Source organism: Equus quagga, chromosome 2 (assembly GCF_021613505.1).
Source record: "Equus quagga isolate Etosha38 chromosome 2, UCLA_HA_Equagga_1.0, whole genome shotgun sequence".
NCBI lineage: Eukaryota > Metazoa > Chordata > Mammalia > Perissodactyla > Equidae > Equus > Equus quagga.
The window spans coordinates 29,378,491-29,397,267 of record NC_060268.1 but is presented as its reverse complement, the minus strand read 5'-3'; the positions used below and the strand labels follow the sequence as shown (position 1 = coordinate 29,397,267).

The window sequence follows — 18,777 nt, the reverse complement described above, 5'->3', positions numbered from 1 at the left end:
CCACATGCTGCTGGCTGAAGCAGCCGCTGAAGAACCTTCATCAGCAAAATCTGGAAAGAACTTGGGTGATAGATCTTATCCCCAAAACTAAAATTGGTTCAGAATCAATATACTGAATGCATACCTAATACTTCAAGGACAAAATACCACATACATAAAATATACAAATACACAAGTAAAATTGTCATGTCTTGTATTTCCTATAAATGTTCTTGGAAAATTTACTTGTTGCCCTGAGCTCATTTAGGACACAAGGTTCTGTGTTGGTGCAGTGTGTGTTGGTTTGAGGACTTCATCAGTGTCCTCTCAATAACACCAGAAGTATAAATTCATCACATAAGCAGATTAAGTGGGACAGGAATTCTCACTTGTTAGTTTTGTGCTCTTTCTTCAAACCAGTTCTCCTTTATATCCTCAGAATTTCCTCTTATCTATCTCAACTCCTCAAGCTTCCTCATAAATAATCTGCCCAGGAGAATAATCTGAAACTGTAAACAAACCCTACATATATCAATCAATAAATTGTTAAGGCCACTGTGGTATGTGTACATGATAGAATGTTTTACCAATATTAAAATAATTTCAAAGATTGTCCCAAAATGTGTGTAAAGACTTAAGATATGCTATTGAGAAAAATAAGATTCAAAATTGTTATAGTATGATTAGAAATAGATTAGGAATGGAAAAAATGAAGCTAGCTATTGATAATTTTATTTAGACAGACTGGTAGTGCCATTAATAATTTCTCTGTTCTTTTTCATATTTGTCAGTTTTTCTTAGTTTTATTTTCTGAAATAGTCTAATTATGTATAATTTTCTGACAGTGTAAAAGCCAAGTGACAAGTCAAAGAGCAAATGTCCTACAGTGATATGATCTTGAAATGATTAAAACCCTTGTATAAGTGCAAAAGGTGTTAATAGTGGGGGCTGGCCCCGTGGCCGAGTGGTTAGGTTCGCGCGCTCCGCTGCAGGCGGCCCAGTGTTTCGTTGGTTCGAATCCTGGGTGCGGACATGGCACTGCTCATCAAACCACGCTGAGGCAGCGTCCCACATGCCACAACTAGAAGGACCCACAACGAAGAATATACAACTATGTACTGGGGGGCTTTGGGGAGAAAAAGGAATAAAATAAAATCTTTAAAAAAAAAAAAAGGTGTTAATAGTGTTATTTTGGGGATGAAAGTGCACTAGAAGAGGTATTTTGGGGGACATTTAGGCTAGTGGGTCTCAGGCCTTTGAAGTGGTCTCCCTGAGATGGTCTTCTTCTCAGGGCTCTAACTATCAGCACTGTGTGTGGGAAAGTGACCTGATTTGAGCATTTGAACAAGCTTTATTTCCTCAATAGTTGTGTCTTTAGCTTTCTCCATATCCTTCCAGGTCTCCCTATCTGTATATCCAAGAATCTCACCTGATTTTCCTCTCGAATCTCATCTCATTCCATAACACAATGTACCTGAGAGTGTCTATAAGATCTTAGGCACAATGAATTCTACCATTTGCAACATGATAGACCTTGAAGGCATTAGGCTAAGTGAAATAAGTCAGACAAAGAAAGACAAATACTGCATGATCTCACTTATATGTGGAACCTAAAACAAACGAACAAGAAAAACAAACTGAGAGAAAAATAAATCAGATTTGGAGTTATCAGAGGCAGGAGATCAGGGTCAGGGGAATTGGAGGAAGGTGGTCAAAAGGTACAAACTTCCAGTTATAAGATAAACAAACACTGGGGACGTAATGTTCAACATGACGACTATAGTTAACATTGATGTATAATACATAGGAAAGCTGTTAAGAGAGTAGATCCCTAAGAGTTCTAATCACAAGAAGAAGTTTTTTCTTGTTATCGTATGCATATGAGATGATAACTAAACCTATTGTGGTAATTACTTCACAACATATTTAAATCAAACCATCAGGCTGTACATCTTAAATGTATACAGTGATGTATATCAATTATTTCTCAATAAAACTAGAAAAAAATTTTAAATGGAGTGAAGGGAACCCAGGCAGACAGTGAGGAACCAGAAGAGTGATTAAAGGACCCAGAACTCTGAGGACTTAGGATATGGTGATCAGCCGACCAGCCCACCAGCCTTGGAAGAAGCTTAGACCTGCCCACTGTTCTGATTTTACTGCTTCGTCTATTAAAAAGACCCTCAACTGGAATAAAGGAGGAGGTGGAGAGAGATTCAATTCTAACTGGCCACGTTTGTAATAAGGTCGACAAGCCAGTTCACAAACTCTACAAATGTCGTTGCAATTGGCTACAGATTTCCATGTTACTACCCGCTGCCATTGTCCCTCAATACTATAACATTGGCAAACAATGAGGAAGGGCATCAGTGGAAATGAAAAAAAAGAAAAAATTGGCAAACCTTCCATACAGAAAACTATAAAACTTTCTTGAGAGAAATTCAGGAAGACAAATTAATGGAGAGATATGCCAAGTCTGTGGATTGTAAAAGTAATTATTGTGTAGATGACAATAAATTCCCCATTCAAGCCATTCCAATAAAAATTCCAACAGTCATTTTTGTGCAAATTGACAGTTGGATTCTAAATTTACATTGTAATGCAATGGGCCATGACTACCAAAAAAAGTTTGGAGAGAAATAAATTGGGAGGATTTACCTTACTAGATATCAAGACTTATTATAAAGCTATGCTAGTTAAAAGAATGTGCTACTGGTACACTATGTACAGAGAGAGGGAATTAAATAGAGAATCCAGAAACAAATCAATGCATATATGGACACGATTTATGATAAAAGTAGGACTACATAGCAGGGGTTGAATGAAGGATTATTTTACAAAAAAAAAAAAAAGCAAAATTAAGCCCAAGATGATTAAAGATCTCAAATGTGAAAGGAAAGATATTAAACCTGCTAAAAATTAAATAGAATGTTTTCATGATTTTGACATAAGAGAAAAAGAACTAACTATAATGAGACTTGATTGATAAATTGAACACATTAAAATTAAGAACTTCTGTTCATTAAAAAATATTGAGACTGGAAAAATAAGCCACATAAATCGAAGAAAATACATATACATATATGAATACATGAAATATATGAATACACATAACTGATAAAAGGCTTACTTTCAGAATATCTTTTGTAAGTCTTTAAAGTAATAAATTCCCATTAGAAAAATGGACAAGATGCTTTAGACATCTTTTCAAAAGAAGAGCATATCCAAATATAACACAGGATATGTTTTCCTAAATATTTGGGGTTTTTTTCAAACTGACATAAACAAGACTAGCAAAAAATACAGAATAATATGGATTATCATATAGTACTCATGAGAATGTACATTTGGGCAACCATTTTGGAATACTCTTTGATGTTATCTGTTAATGTTGAACATATACATTGCCTAGGTTCCAGTAATTTCACACATATACAACATATATTCTTGCAAGCATACACCAAGAGATCTGCAGAATACTATTCACTGCAACATTTTTCATAACAACCCCAAACTTGAAACAACTCCAATGTCCAAACAACAGTAGGGTGGAGACTTATATTCATTCAAAGGTATCTTATATAGCAATGAAAATAAATGAACTACAGTTTATGAAAGACCACAGATAAACCTCACAAATTTAATTATGAACGAAAAATTCCAAACACAAAATAGATGCTGTTATGATTTCATTTATGTATATTTCAGAAACAGGAAAATTGATGGTATTAAAGATAGAGGTAACTTTGGAGAGAGAAGTAGTAAAAGGAAAAGGCACAGTGAACCTTCTGGGATGCTAGGTAATGATCTATTTCTTTTATTCAGGTGATGGTTAAATGTGTGTCTACACTTTAACAATTCAGTGAGCTTTATAATTATAATATGCATACTTTTAGGTACAATGTTTTAAAATTAAAATCAACACAAAACAAAAAACTTTAAGCTAGATCATTCTATTCTCAACTTAAACACCTCCCCTGATCCTTTCTTACAGTGAAAGCCAAAGTCTTTACAAAAGCCTACAAGGCCCTAAATGATCTGCCTTCCCCTGTTCTCTCTCTGCTGTATTGTCCTACTACTTTACCCATTGCTTACACTGTTATAGTCACACTGGCTTCCTTGCTGTTTCTGCAGCATGTTTTGCTTCCTTCTGCCTCTGGTTCCTGACTGGCTATTTTTTTTTTTTTGCCTGGGTTCAATTCCCCCAGATATTCATAAATTTTGTTTTCTCCCTTCAAGACATTGTTTAAATGTCATCTTCTCTGTGAAGGTTTCCTTACCACTCTTTTTTAAATCATAGTCCTCCATTCTAATACTCTCTGCCCACTCCCTGATTTATTTTTTCTCCACATTATCATCTAGCATACTATATAATTGTCTTATTTATGTTATTTATGTTCCTCTCCCTGCAACAGAATGTAGATACTGTGAAGACAGGACTTTGGGGTTGTTTTCTACAATATCCATGGGATCAAAAATAGTCATTGGCACATGATAGGTATTCAATAAATATTTGTGCAATAACTGAATGCCAATTAAATTTCTTGAACTGCCAATTATTTTTTCCAGCTTTATTTAGATACAATTGACATAAAACCTTATGTAAGTGTGGGGGACTGGCCTTGGCCACGCCAAGATATGTCTCTTTGGCATGAGGATTATTGGGCTGATTGCTTTCGATAAACTGGGACAGGGAAGGAGGCTCTGAGGGGTGGAACTTGCTTGCCCTTTGTTAGGAGACATTTACATTTGTAAGGTAAATCTCTATCTGTAAAGGTGCCTCCCTCTCTGTACCAGGAAGAAGAAAGGCGATGACCATCTCTCTAGAAACTCTTAATCAATGGGGAAGGCAAAGACTTAAATCTGCATAATAATCTTATTCCTATTTCTGGTAACCTCCTATAACTGACTCTCCCCACCCCCAATATCCTCCTTTGTCTTTAGATATTTAAGTGGGGACTTCAGCCATTTTGGCGAGTTGCTCAGCTTGGCTGACCTCTCCCATGTATACATGTTATAAAGCTTTGTTTAATTTTCTCCTGCTATTCTGTCTCATGTGAATTTAATTCGTTCTCTGGCCAGATGAACCCAGAGAAGGTAGAGGAAATGTCTTCCTCCGCTACATAAGGTTAATGTGTATAACATGATGATTTGATACACATATGTATTGTGAAATGATTACCACATTAAGGGTAGTTAACACCTCCATCACCTCACATAATTACTTAATTCTTTTTGTTGTGGGAGCATTTAAGATCTACATCCTTAGCAACTTTAGAGTACGTAATACAGTATTGTCAACTACAGTCACCATGCTATGCATTAATTATCCATCTTATAGCTGAGAGTTTGTACCCTTTGACCAACATCTCCCCATTTACTTCATCCCCCAGATCCTGGCAATCACAATTATACTCTCTATTTCTATGAGTTTGAGCTGCTTTACATAAAATGCAACTCAAATATCTCTAACAAACTATGCGCATATAAATGTTTCATGAGCAAAGAATGATTTCCTGTTCTTCCAAATACACATAGGGAATTCAATGGTAGAATTTCTTATTGTAGCTATTATGGCAATGACTATTATTACTTATTATTCCCCAGGAACCTATGATAATGCATGGGTACTAAAGAAGAAGGAAAAGGTAAAATCAACTTCTACATCTTCACTATTCTTTGGGGAATACTAAGACTTGATGTTTGATTATAAGTGAAAATTCAGAAATTATCTCCTCTTTTGGGCAAATACTATTGTAGGGGAGGAAGACATTTCCTCTACCTTTTCTGGGTTTGTCTGGCTAGAGAATGAATTTAATTCACATGAGACAGAATAGCAGGAGAAAATTAAACAAAGCTTTATGAGGACCATGGCCCAGGGCCTTTCTTCCCAAAGGAAAAAAGGGCACTGAAGAAGTGGGGTGCACAGAGGGGTTATATACCCCAAACAGGATGTTTCACATGTGATTGAAATGTCCCTCCCACAATAGTCACAAGATTGCCCTGTCAGCACAGCACTTGATGGACACAGCAGGTAGTGGGTCTGCTATCTCGGAGGGCGTAGCAGGAGGCAAGTCTATTGTCTTGAGCTGGGTGGTCACAGGTGAGCGCAGCAATCAGTTTCTAGCCTAAGGAAAGATGCTTAATCCTTAAAGAAATGCCAAGGTTGGGAGGGGGAGAGAAGTTGCACCTTTATCTCAAGGGCCTTTGTTCTTGCCATAGGGAATATCTAAAGAAGATATACAATGCATGCTCAAAGGCCTCAGTCAGGCTGAATTAGGTTTACACCAAATGGCTTCCTCATGTACTCCAACACATCCCATTGCTTGCCATTTCTATTTGTCAATGTATAGATGGGAGAGGCTCAGGCAAGCTGAGCAACTCGCCAAAATGCCCAAAACCACCACCCCAAACATCATATCCAGCTAAGAGACAAAAGAGGATGTTGGAGGTGGGGGGAGTCAGTTACAGGAGGTTACCAGACAAGCACAATAAACAAATGCAGATTTAAGTCCTTGCCTTCCCCATTGATTAAAAGTTTCTAGAGATAAGGTCATCTCCCCTTCTTCCTGGTAGAGAGGGAGATATCTTTACAGATGGAGAGTTCCTTTACAATGTAAATGTCTCTTACAAAGGGTAAGTAAATTCTACTTTTCAGTTGCTTTCTTGTCTGCAAAGTAACTAGCCTCAAATAATCATCATGCCAAAGAGACATATCTTGGGGTGGCCAATTCCAGGCCCCCACACTATCAAATCATCAAGAGAGAAAGCCCCAAATCCCAAATGGTCCTGATGCAAGGAAATAGACCCATGTAGTCCTTTCATCTGGCTTTCATTTTGACCATAAACATGTGCTTTGAAGCTGGAGAAAAAAATATCTCGTAGGTTCACTCTTTGCAATCCATGAGAGGTTACAAACTGGATCGCCCTATTTCCTGGAAGTGTTTCACATTCCTTTTGCTCCATGGAGTAATATTTTATCTCCCCATCCCTGACCTTCTTCTTAGCATTCATCCAAGGACTGAGTGTAAGCTGTATAACATATGAGCCTCTTGTACTCCAATTTTTTGCAAAAACAATTTAATAGGAAGTGTTTTCTTCTTATCTTTGAGAAAACTGAAAATATTTCATTAGAATGACATGCTGGCTAAAAATAAAGCCTAAAAATATGAATTTCCTTCTTGTTTCCTTGAGTTTTGGAAGATATTTTTTACTTAGTTCATATATCCCTCTAAAAGGATATATATAAAGAGATATATACAAAGAGGTTTAGGATTTCAAGTGAGGATGTCTATTAATTGACAAATTACTGAAGAAGGATTTATTTTGATGATTTTTGTTGCTTTTTGAGTAGATGAAATATGGCAAATCTCTCTTTCCAGAGATATCTTCCTTCCCAAGCCCATATATTGCTTTTCAGTTCCAGTAGATTCATGAGCCCTAGTTTAACTCTTTTTGAAGTAAGAAAAAGATTCAGCATATATGAGATTTTGTTTCTATTTTTGTTGTACATAAAGGGTTTACTCTAAATTCTGGTGTTGCACAATTACTATCCCCAGGTAATATTCCAAAACAAGGAGGGTAAGTATCAATCAATAATGATTTGGAACAAATACTTTGTTGATGACCTTTCCTTAAGTAAAATAAATTAACTGAGATGGCTGAGACTAGGGTCCTGAGTAACTAGGACACAGGAATGTCTAACAGGCAAAGAGACAATCCACTGTAACATAAAAATATGTTTCAAACAAGGTATTAGGGGACACGATCCTTCAAAAGTCCTGTGTGAATGAGTGAATTTTTTCTTTAAAATCATTAACTATTTTAGATAATGCATAGGGCCAAGAGTTTAGATGGCCTAATTTATTACATCCATATTTATAAATTTTCAGAGGCAATGAGAATCTATAAATAGTATTTCTTCCAATTTAGATGTCATCTCAGTCATCAAATAAAAGAGTGAGCCATCCATGTGGTCTGACCTAGGACCTGATATTATCTCCCTATCCAAAAATATGTCAAGGTCCACCCCTGGCTCAGAGTCTTGGATTCCCACCTTGAAAATGCTTCCTTAATGATGAGGATTTTTAGGCTGGTTAATTTTAAAACTTCAGATGAGAAGCAGGCTCCAAGGAGTGGAATTTGCTTGCCCTTTGATCAGAGACAGTTTCATTTGTGAAGGAAATCTCCATGCCTCCCTCTCTGCCCCAGGAGGAAAGGGGGATGGCCTTATCTCTGGAAACTCTTAATGGGGAAGGCAAGGACTTAACTTGTTTACTGTCTGGCAACCTCATGTAACTGACCCTCCCCCCCAAATCCTCTTTTGTCTTTAGCTGAGGATAATATTTAAGCGGTGACTTCTGCCATTTACTCAATCCGGTTTGATTCTTATCTAAAAGTCGTGGGACCGCCCAATGGCCGGACCCTACCAGCACTGGTACCATTTTAACTTTCTTTTGTCTTGTAAAGAGATAATTCACATATCTACGCCTTAAATTTAGCCTTACTCTCCACCCAACTTGGCAGCAGAAGCAGCAGCAGTGGCTCCTCCTGCCCGTGGGCCCTGTCCCCACGCAGCAGCCTGACTGCCCATGGGTCCTGTCCCCATGCTATTCTATACTATTCTCTAAATAAAAGAGCACTACTGCCAGATCTTAAGAGTCTAAGAAATCTTTCTTTTGACTCCTCAGCTCACCGACCCAGCATCACTTAATTTACTAAATATTCCTTAAAAATGCAAATTATCTCCAGGAGTGAAAAACAAATCAAAATTCAGCAAAAATGTATTAAAATTTTACTGTTAACCTCTTGATTATAAGCTCCATGAGCACAGGATCTTTCATATCTACAGCTGTTTCTCCAACACGTACAAGGCCATTTGACACAATGAAGAAGTTTAATAAATATTATCAAATCAATTACTCTGTTTAATAGATCAGAGTAAGGTCCTGAGGAAACAGAATAATTGAGTTTTGATCGAATAACAACTACTTGGGATGGAAGTAGCCAGAGAGGGAGAGAAGTGAAAAGTTTCTTGTTTCAGATTTGTTCAAATAGGAAAGGCCTGGATGGAGCTTAGTGAGATGAAAAAATATACCAAAGGTCTGTCTAAAATGGGGAAAAAGGAGCATGTGGATAAGGGCTGTGAATAAAGGAGTATGTAAATCCTCACAAAAATATAAAACCTAGCTATCTTCCCATTTTTCTTGCAGCCAACTTGACCATAGGCACGAAGTACGGGTATATCGAACCTGGCCACAGTCATTCAGACCAGCTTCTCTCCCTTAGGTCAGTTGCCATAATGGGCATATCTAGCTCGTATGCACATGGAAGTGCAGCAAAATATTTAGCCAGAGATTTAAAGGCCAAGGAATAGGACTCTTTCTCTCAGTGTGTAGTGCATCTAGTAGCCTAAAAAGGAAAGGAAGCATTTTTTCATACTAATTATTGGTATGGATACATGAAGTAGCAAAAAAGACCATATATCCTGGAATCATAGAGGTAATTTTTGTTATCATTTTAAAACACCATGAGTAAGCTGGAGGAACTGAAAGTTAAAATGAACATTAATTTATGTCCTGTCATGGCACTACATTGAGACAGTCTTTTAAAATATCATGATTTAGTTTTTTATTATTGTATCAATTATAAATAATGCAGAATCAGGTATTCATAGTACTGCTGAAATAAGTTCACATGAACAGAAATGTAGTATCAATTTAGTGCAGGTAAACAGGTGAAAGAGTAGACTACATGGGTTTTTATCAGGATCACAAAAGCTTGCATTCTTAGTATCTAGTGTAGTGTTCTTAGAAAGGTAAAAATCTGTCTCTATTTGATATTTTCCCTCTTTTCTATCCTTGTGAGTTTATAAAATACTATATGCTCAAGGGCTGAATTATGAAAGTCACAATGTCTATTTACTACTTTATGAAATAAAATTTTTTAAACTTTGGTGTTTTCAGGAAGAATCAGCATATTCCATTGAAATGCAATAACTAATGTCATCTCCACGTCTTCCAGACTAACAAATGTGTCTGGCAGAGAAACCACCAGCTCCATTGGCCACTTTATCTACATAGGCTTTCCCTCAAGCCCCAAAATGCAGCTCCTCTACTTCAGGCTCTTCTCAGGAGCCTATATCCTGATCCTGATGCAGAACACAGCCATTGTCTGTGCTGCGAGGTGGGACCTTCACACCCCCATGTACATCCTCTGGTGAATTTCTTTTTCCTGAAAATACATTATGCTCACAACCCCCCCTAACATGTTGGCCCACTTCCTGTCCACCAGCAAGTCCTTGTCCTTTGTGTGTTGTTTTGCATGGTTCTACTTCTTTTTCTCTTTTGGATATGATGAAGGCTTCTTCCTTTGCATCATGGCCTTTGACAGGCAATTTGCCATCTGCCATCCTCTGCATTACCCATGCATCATGACTAAACAGCTGTACACTGGCCTTGTCATCTTTGGATGGTCATGTGGGTTCATCCTCTTCCTAACCCCACTTGTTCTCATTTCACAGTTGCCCTATTGTGGTCCAAATATCATCAAACATTTTGTGTGTGATCCTGTGCCATTGATGATGCTGTCCTGTTCTGAAGACACCATCACTCAGCTCACTTACTCTACTGTCAATGCTATTTTCATGATTGGCACCTTTCTCTTCATCCTCTTCTCCTATGCTCTGGTGATTCTGGCTGTGCTATGGATGCCCTCAGAGGCTGGCAAACACAAAACTTTCTCCACTTGTGCTTCTCATCTGGCATTTGTCACTTTGTTTTATGGCTCCGTTTTGGTAATATATGTTAGTCCTATATCAGGACACCCAGAGAAAATGCAGAAATTCATCACCTTATTTTATTCTGTGAGAACACCTCTATGCAATCCTCTACTATGTAGCCTCAGGAACAAGGAGATGAAGCCTGCTCTGAGGAGAATGTTCAGGAGTGAACAATGTGTTCATAAAATATAAATGAGAGCCAAAGTCCATCTCTCAAATGCAAGTTACCTTAATAAGACATGAGTTATATATTTGTCTACAAATTCATTGTTATATTAAGAAACTACTATAACGAGGACCCACTATTGTCTTAAACACCACTCAGCACAAGATGCAGTAGTCTTATTTAAGAACAATATGTTTTAACAAGTGAATTAAACTTTATTGTGAAGTTATTATCAAGTGACTGAAATTTTATGTACCTAAGCCCATTAATCCCTCTAAATGTAACTGAATTTCTAACAAGAAGACAGAAGTCTACTTTGTATACTGAGTTGAAGCAATTAGTACACATACGACAGATTATAGATTGCGTTGAGGATTAACACTGTAAACCAGTAATTTTCTACTGGGACATACTGACTCATAAAGAAGATTCAGGTTTGAAGGAAGTCTCCTTGCCAGAGTGTAGCATCTGTCTTTACTTTAAGAAAACAGACGAATGGCCTTAGCTGGATGTTAGTGATTTTTCAGAGTTCACAAGACAAGGATTAGGAATTTCAAGAGTATTAGTTCCCTGCAATATAGGAAAGATAAGGGCATAACATAAAGACCAAGGCATTACTCAGGTCATAACTCACTGTAGGGTAAATCCAGTTTACACAACAGCTTCTGATACCATAAGTAGTTTAGTGTTAGTACTGTGCGACTTATTTTAATACTGCCATAAGTATCCTTAAAACTATTTCTATGAAATATTTACTTAACATTGTTGTTTTAATTACGACTTTTATTTTGTTCTCTTGCCATTTTTTCAAACATGAGTTTTGGAAAAGAAGTGGTTGTCTTTATTCTGCTTCACATAAGAAACAAATTAAATAGTTGAACAATTGCCTGAAAAATGTTTTATATTGGAAGAAAATATAAACAATTTAGAACTTCATCCAAACTAATTCCAAAGGTAGGTTCAAACTGCTGATAATGTTAACACTGATTTTCATCTGTGGAGTTTGAGGGATGTACATGCCAGTTCCATTCATCTTTCTTAACTATATAAGAAAAAGGGGTAAGAACTAGTGATTCTTAATACAATATTGTACTGATTGTTATGAAGGTATACAGTGCCTATATTTGTACTGTCTTTAATTACTAGCCAAATTTTTCTCACTCGTCTTAAATTCTACCTCATGTTAAGTTTGCTGCCACTTGATAGACTTGCAAATTATTTGGTACGTTATGAAGCATTTCTTTAAGACACAGATCTACCTTTATTTGTACCAACATCTATTCCTTAATTCATACCTATGACTTCATTGTGGGAAGTGAGGTTTCATAAACCAGCTGACAAGGGAGGAAAAGAATCTCAGGCTTTGTTCACAGATGGATTATCTGAATATAAACTAGTGCAAGGATAAAATGTCATACTGCTTCACTACATCCTCTCTCAGGGGTGACCACAGAGTGTAGAGGAAACACAAAGCAAAGAGCTGGAGGAAATCCACTTAGTTATCCAGTTTTGTATGGTGGGAGAAATGGCTTGCAATACAAGATAAGGATATCCACAGACTAATGACTGTTGCAAAAAGTTTCACTGATTGGCCAAGGGCCCAAGAGGAACCACATAGAAAAATCAGAGCCAAAGAAGTTTGAAGAGGCAGAATATGGATGGACCTATGAGAATGAGCAAAAAGTACGCAGATTTTTGTGTCTCAAATCAATGCCCCTCAGAGAGGATCCTCCACAGTGGAGGCATTCAACAACCAGGTAGAAGGAATGAGACATCCAGGACATGTCAGGCTGCTCTGACTTCCTTCACACTGTATTATATACATTATGGGCTGAATAATTCTTTATCATGGACAGCTGTCCTGTGCAGTATAGACTATGTAGCAGCATTCCTGGTATCCACCCGCTAGATATCAGTAACAGCCCCTACTGCTACTGGTATGACAAGTGTGACAACCAACAATGTCTCCAGACAGTGTCAAATATCCCATGGTGGGTGGGAGGAACCACCCCATTTGAGAACCACTGGGGTAAGTAAATATATCAGTTTGAGGCTGCACTGCAAGTTTGAGACTCTGTCCTCTAGAAAGTTTTATGCATATATAATCAATGGCCAATAAAAGGGGTTTCACCCCCAGCCACTAAAATTACAACAGTCTGTGAACCAAGAAAAGAAAGTTTGACTCATAATTTCCAGTGAGTTGCTTGCAGAATTTCTTCTTGCTGCCTCTGCAAATTTAAGTTCTACCATGTAAATTATGGTTACCAGGATTCAAGGAGGGGAAGCTTCTATGAGCGGACAAAGTAAGAGTTCCAATTAAACCTGAAGTTCTGACTGCTTCTATTTGGATCTCTCTTGTTGGTGTACCAACAGACAAAGAAGGGATTCATTATAGTGGTCAGTTGAATCAATTAGAATTGTCCATAGTTGCTACTACATAATAGATGAGGGAAGTATGTTTGGAATTGAAAGCATTCACTGGAGCTTCTTTTGGTGCTTTCATGCCCAGTGATATCTTTGAACAAGAAAACACAACATATACAGCCTGACAAGGGCAAAACAACCAAGGGCTCAGAATCCTTAGAGATAAAGATCTCAGTGATTGCAGCAGGCAAGCAACTTAGAGCATCTGAATTCTTCGTCAACGATGAAGGACATCTACAATGGGTGGTAAAGGAGGGAGAAGATGAATATCCGTGATGGCTATTCATTAGCCATTCTGCATGAAGTCATTTTTGTAGATTTCAGGCTACCAGTACCTTGAAGACACAGAAATAGAATGGACATAATACAGGAAACAAATGGATCTGAATAGCTTGAGTTGGGGACTATAGCAAAAGCTTTTGGTGTTTCGAATTACATCTATTCAGCCCAACTTTATTTTCAGTTACAGCTGCCTGGTCAATTGCAAGCTTGGACTCATAGTGATAGTGTTAACCTCAAGAGTTCCACATGTATTTTCACTTTCTGACCTGGAGCCTTCTCCAAAGCCTGTGGGGTCCAGTCAGCTAAAGAGGAAATGCAACTATAAGGACAGTAGTACTCCAGAAATGATCATCAACCTAGTGGGCAGGGTGGCCAGTGGATAAATGCCCAGCTTCTTAGACATGCTGTCAGAATCAAGTCCCTGATGCCCCAGTTGCCTACATCAGAGACCTTAAATAATCTTGCATTAGCTCTTCCTGTTTCCAAGTCTCACTCTCACTGCTCTCTGCTCCTCCTTCCTAGGTAACCCCAAATAAACCACACCCTTGAGTCTTTATCTGAAGTTCTGATTTGGGAACCTAAACTAAGACAAATATTAACTGTGATTTTTCCCAATTATGCCTCTCACGATCAGAACACATGAATGTTCCTACTGCCACACTTACACTACTTCCATCTTAGCAAATTATGTATTTGTCTTCCTTTTCATAGGCAGTCTCTCCACTATTCCCTTGAGCCCATTCTCTCATATATCTTTGGACATTCTAATAGTTACTTTATCTTTCTCCAGAATCATGAACCTTAAACCTATACCTTTCCAAAGTCTCCTTATCCAAACAGAAGAGACAGGGAAGGACCCAAGGACTGAGAGAGGGACTGAGAAGGGAAATTATCTCCCTGGAATTGATTCACCTTTAGGTGTCCACATTTTTCCTCCATATCTAGATGACATGAAAAATAAGTCTACAATCAACTTCCACTTCATTTCTCATGCACCCCCAACCCCATGTGATATGATTTCCCACTTCCTCTGCTCTGCTGAAACTGTTTTCCTTCATGTTTCTGCAGAGAAATAACATTAATAATCATACAGATGTTTTCTTTTAGGTATAAAAAATCTAGTAACTCAGGGGCTGGCCCCGTGGCCGAGTGGTTAAGTTCGCGCGCTCCGCTGCAGGCGGCCCAGTGTTTCGTTGGTTCGAATCCTGGGCGCGGACATGGCACTGCTCGTCAGACCACGCTGAGGCAGCGTCCCACATGCCACAACTAGAAGAACCCACAACGAAGAATACACAACTATGTACCGGGGGGCTTTGGGGAGAAAAAGGAAAAAATAAAATCTTTAAAAAAAAAAAAATCTAGTAACTCAGATTTCCAGATCTTCCATCACCTTCATTAGCCAACCTTATCTTACACCAGAGTAGATATGAATTTTACATTCTTGTGATTCCCCATTAATTGAGTTTGAAAACTTCTGTTACAGCCTGGAAACAAGGTTTCTTAGGATCAGTTGGAGCCATTTATGAGCAAGAGTAAAGGTGTAAAAGTTGAAAAATACATGTTACTCTACAATTGCAACTCAAAATCTAGTTAATTTTTGATTTTTCATCTTGTCCTGGAATTAACAGATGTCTAAACTAATATTTCTCAAACTTTAATATGCATTTCAATCACCTGTGACCCTTTTTAAAAATGCAGATTCTGCATTAGTAGGTATACAGTAGGACACGAGATTCTGCATTTCTGAGAAGTTCCCAGGTGACACTGCTGCTGCTGGTCCATAGATTACACTTCAAGTAGCAAGGGTCTAGTCATGACCTATTTAAAATGTTACAGGACCTCGAGGGTATTATTTTAAGCGAAATAGGCCAGAAAGAGAAATATGTGGAAGATAAACACATGGATAAGGAGAACAGATTAGAGGTTACCAGAGGGGAAGGGGATGAGGGGGTGGGTGAAAGGGGTAAAAGGGCACATATGTATGATGACAGATAAAAACTAAAAATGTACCCCTGAAATTACACAATGTTGTAAAGCAATATGACCTCAATAAAATAATTTTTAAAAAAATGTCAGAGGAGGGCCGGCCCCATGGCCAAGTGGTTAAGTTTGCATGCTCTGCTTCAGAGGCCCAGTGTTTTGTTGGTTCAAATCCTGGGTGCAGACATGGCACTGCTCATCGAGCCATGCTGAGCCGGCGTCCCACATGCCACAACTAGAAGGATCCACAACGAAGAATATACAACTATGTACCTGGGGGCTTTGGGGAGAAAAAGGAAAAAAATAAAATCTTAAAAACAAAACATGTCAGAGGGGACAAGTTCCTGAATATGAAAGCCTTAGTAATATTTCAAATCAACCCACATCAATAGGAAAAAGTCAGAATTGAGAGAAATTATTGTAAATGAATGTTTCTCTCACACAGTCGGGGTAAGAGGTAGACAATGGCTGATTTATGTTCATTTCTACTGAGATTCTGCCAGCTAAATAGTATCTCTATGAAGTTATCTCCTAAAGAGCATTGATTATTATTTTTTATTAATACTGAATGTGTGGATTAAGTTCTATTAGCCACAAAATTGCTACTGCAGTAAAATATGATTTATCAAATCATTATATAAAGAACAAAAAACAGACAAAATAACACTTTCTATGGCTAATTTATGTAGATATGTATTGCAATATTACAAATGAATATAAAAATATCTGTTATATAGTTGACTTTCCTCAACTATTTTTTGAAATATAGCTATGTTTATACATGCAGTCTGTATTCAGTTATTTTAACTACTTTATTTTCATCTTGTGACTATACTACAATTTATTAATCGGTTTCTTCATTGACTCTTCAGACTTTCTTCAGTTACTTTTGTTGTAGTTTTGTTGTTACTGATTTTGTTACTTTTTTTTAGTTTGGGTTTTATTAATGCTGCTACTGTAATTAACATTGCTATACTGTATTTCCATTTACACATATGTGAGTTTTTTTTCTCTGATATATATCAAGAAATGGAATTTCTGGGTCAAAGAGCATGACCATCTTCAAATTCTCTAGATAATGCCAGATTGTTAGGAAATGTGTTTGAAGCAATTTGCTTCTCGCCCTAAGTGCATGGATCCTGATTTCTAAATATTCTCACCAGTACTTGTAGCCGCCCCTGACACAGGAAGGGTTAATAATCACTGGAAAAAGCTTGCCAACAAACTGTGACCCGGAGGTGAGAAGGCCAGTTAGCCAATGACGGGTAAGACCCCCTGGGGGGGCAACCTAAGCCAGGCGGCGGCCGCCCGGGGGCACAGATGGTGAAACGATATCGATATCGGGAGCAAGAGGGACCGTTGCCTAAGAGACCTTGCCTGCTCTGAGATAAAAGTATAGGAGCACAGCAACAACATGATAATATCAAAACAGAGGCTAAGGGAGGGCTCCTTGAGAAATCACTAAGAATTCTTGGCATTTGCTATTTACTTCATCCAGAACACCTGTGTATGTTTAACAGCTGTAAGCTATGTATATATTGAAACGCTGGTTATAATAAACTCAGAGTGGCCATCAGCCCTCTCCGCATCTATCCTGATGTGTACATTGGATTGCGACACCGACAGTACTCGATACTTGAGACAAAACAGAAAATATCGTAAATGCAAATTGGGAAACTCCTTTATTACTTTTATGTATTCATTTATTCAACATGCATTTGCTGAGCACGTGCCATGTGCAAGGATATGTGCTATTCATCGAGAATACAGTGGTGAGCTAAACTGGACCTGCATACTCTTGTAGAGGTTACAATCTAGTATGAACCCTAAATCATAATTAAAGTAGCCAGATAAACAAAGATTAAATTAAAAGTTCAATAGATATTATAAAGGAAAGGTACAAAAAGCTCTAATACCATCCTATAGCAAGGGAGTGGGAAACTCTGTCCCAGTCTTCATAGTACAAGAGGACTCGTGGGAGAACCTGGTTGTGGCTTGAGTTGAAATTTGAAACATGAATAAAATTACCTAGGTAAAGGGAGATGAAGGTGGAAAGAGCATCTTTGGAACAAAGGAATAAAATGTGACATTATCTAATCTTCATTTTTGAAAAATAAAAAAAACACAGATATAAAGTATTCCATTGTGTATGTATATATATATATACACAATGGAATACTTTTCAACCATAAAATAGAAGGAAATCCTACAATGGCAACGATATGGGTGGACCTTGAGGGCATTATGCTAAGCAAAATAAGCCAGACAGAGAAGACAAATACCATACATTTTTCCTTATATGTGGAATCTAAGAAGGCCAAACGCAGAAACAATGAGTAAACAGATGGATGCCAGGGGCTGGGGGTGGGATAAATTAGGAGATGTTGGTCAAAGAGTACAAACTTCCAGCTATAAGATGAGTAAGTTCTTGGAGAGGATGTGAAGAGTAGGGAATCCTCATACACTGCTGGTTGGAATATAAATTGGTGTAGCCGCTCTGGAAAACAGTATGGAGAGTACTCAAAAAATTAAAAATAGAACTACCATATGATCCAGCAATTCCACTTCTGGGTACTTATCCAAAGAACACAAAAAAACTAATTTGAAAAGATATATGCATCCCTATGTTCATTGCAGCGTTATTTACAATAGCCAAGACTTGGAAATTATCTAAGTGCCCATCGTTGGGTGAATGTTAAAGAAGATATGCAATGGAATACTACTCAGTCATAAAAAAAGACAAAATTGTGCCATTTGTGACACCATGGATGAAACTTATTATACTAAGCAAAATAAGTCAGATGGAGAAAGAAAAATATCATATGATTTCACTCATATGTGGAAGATAAACAAATAAACAGACACATAGATACAGAGAACAGATGAGTGGTTACCAGAGAGGAAGAGGGCTGAGGGGAGGGCAAAAAGGGTAAAAGAGCACATTTATGTGGTGACAGATGGTAACTAGACTTGGTGGTGAACATGATGTAGTCTTTACAGAAGTCAAAATATAATAATGTACTCCTGAAATTTATATAATGTTATAAATCAACATTATGTCTATAAAAAAAAATAAGTTCTGGAGACATAAGGTACAGCATGGTGACAATGTTAACAGTTCTGTATTATATATGTGAAAGTTATTAAGAGAGTAGATCTTAAAGGT

The 18,777-nt window shown here is 37.6% G+C and overlaps 1 protein-coding gene across 1 annotated transcript; it reads left to right on the top strand.

The window, feature by feature from the left end:
- Nucleotides 1-4: 4 nt before the first annotated feature.
- LOC124235088 (olfactory receptor 11H7-like) lies at nucleotides 5-10,951 on the top strand. The gene is given in 3 exon segments (XM_046652720.1): nucleotides 5-65; nucleotides 9,192-9,267; nucleotides 10,003-10,951. Coding segments are annotated over 3 exon segments (1,086 nt in total).
- Nucleotides 10,952-18,777: the final 7,826 nt, after the last annotated feature.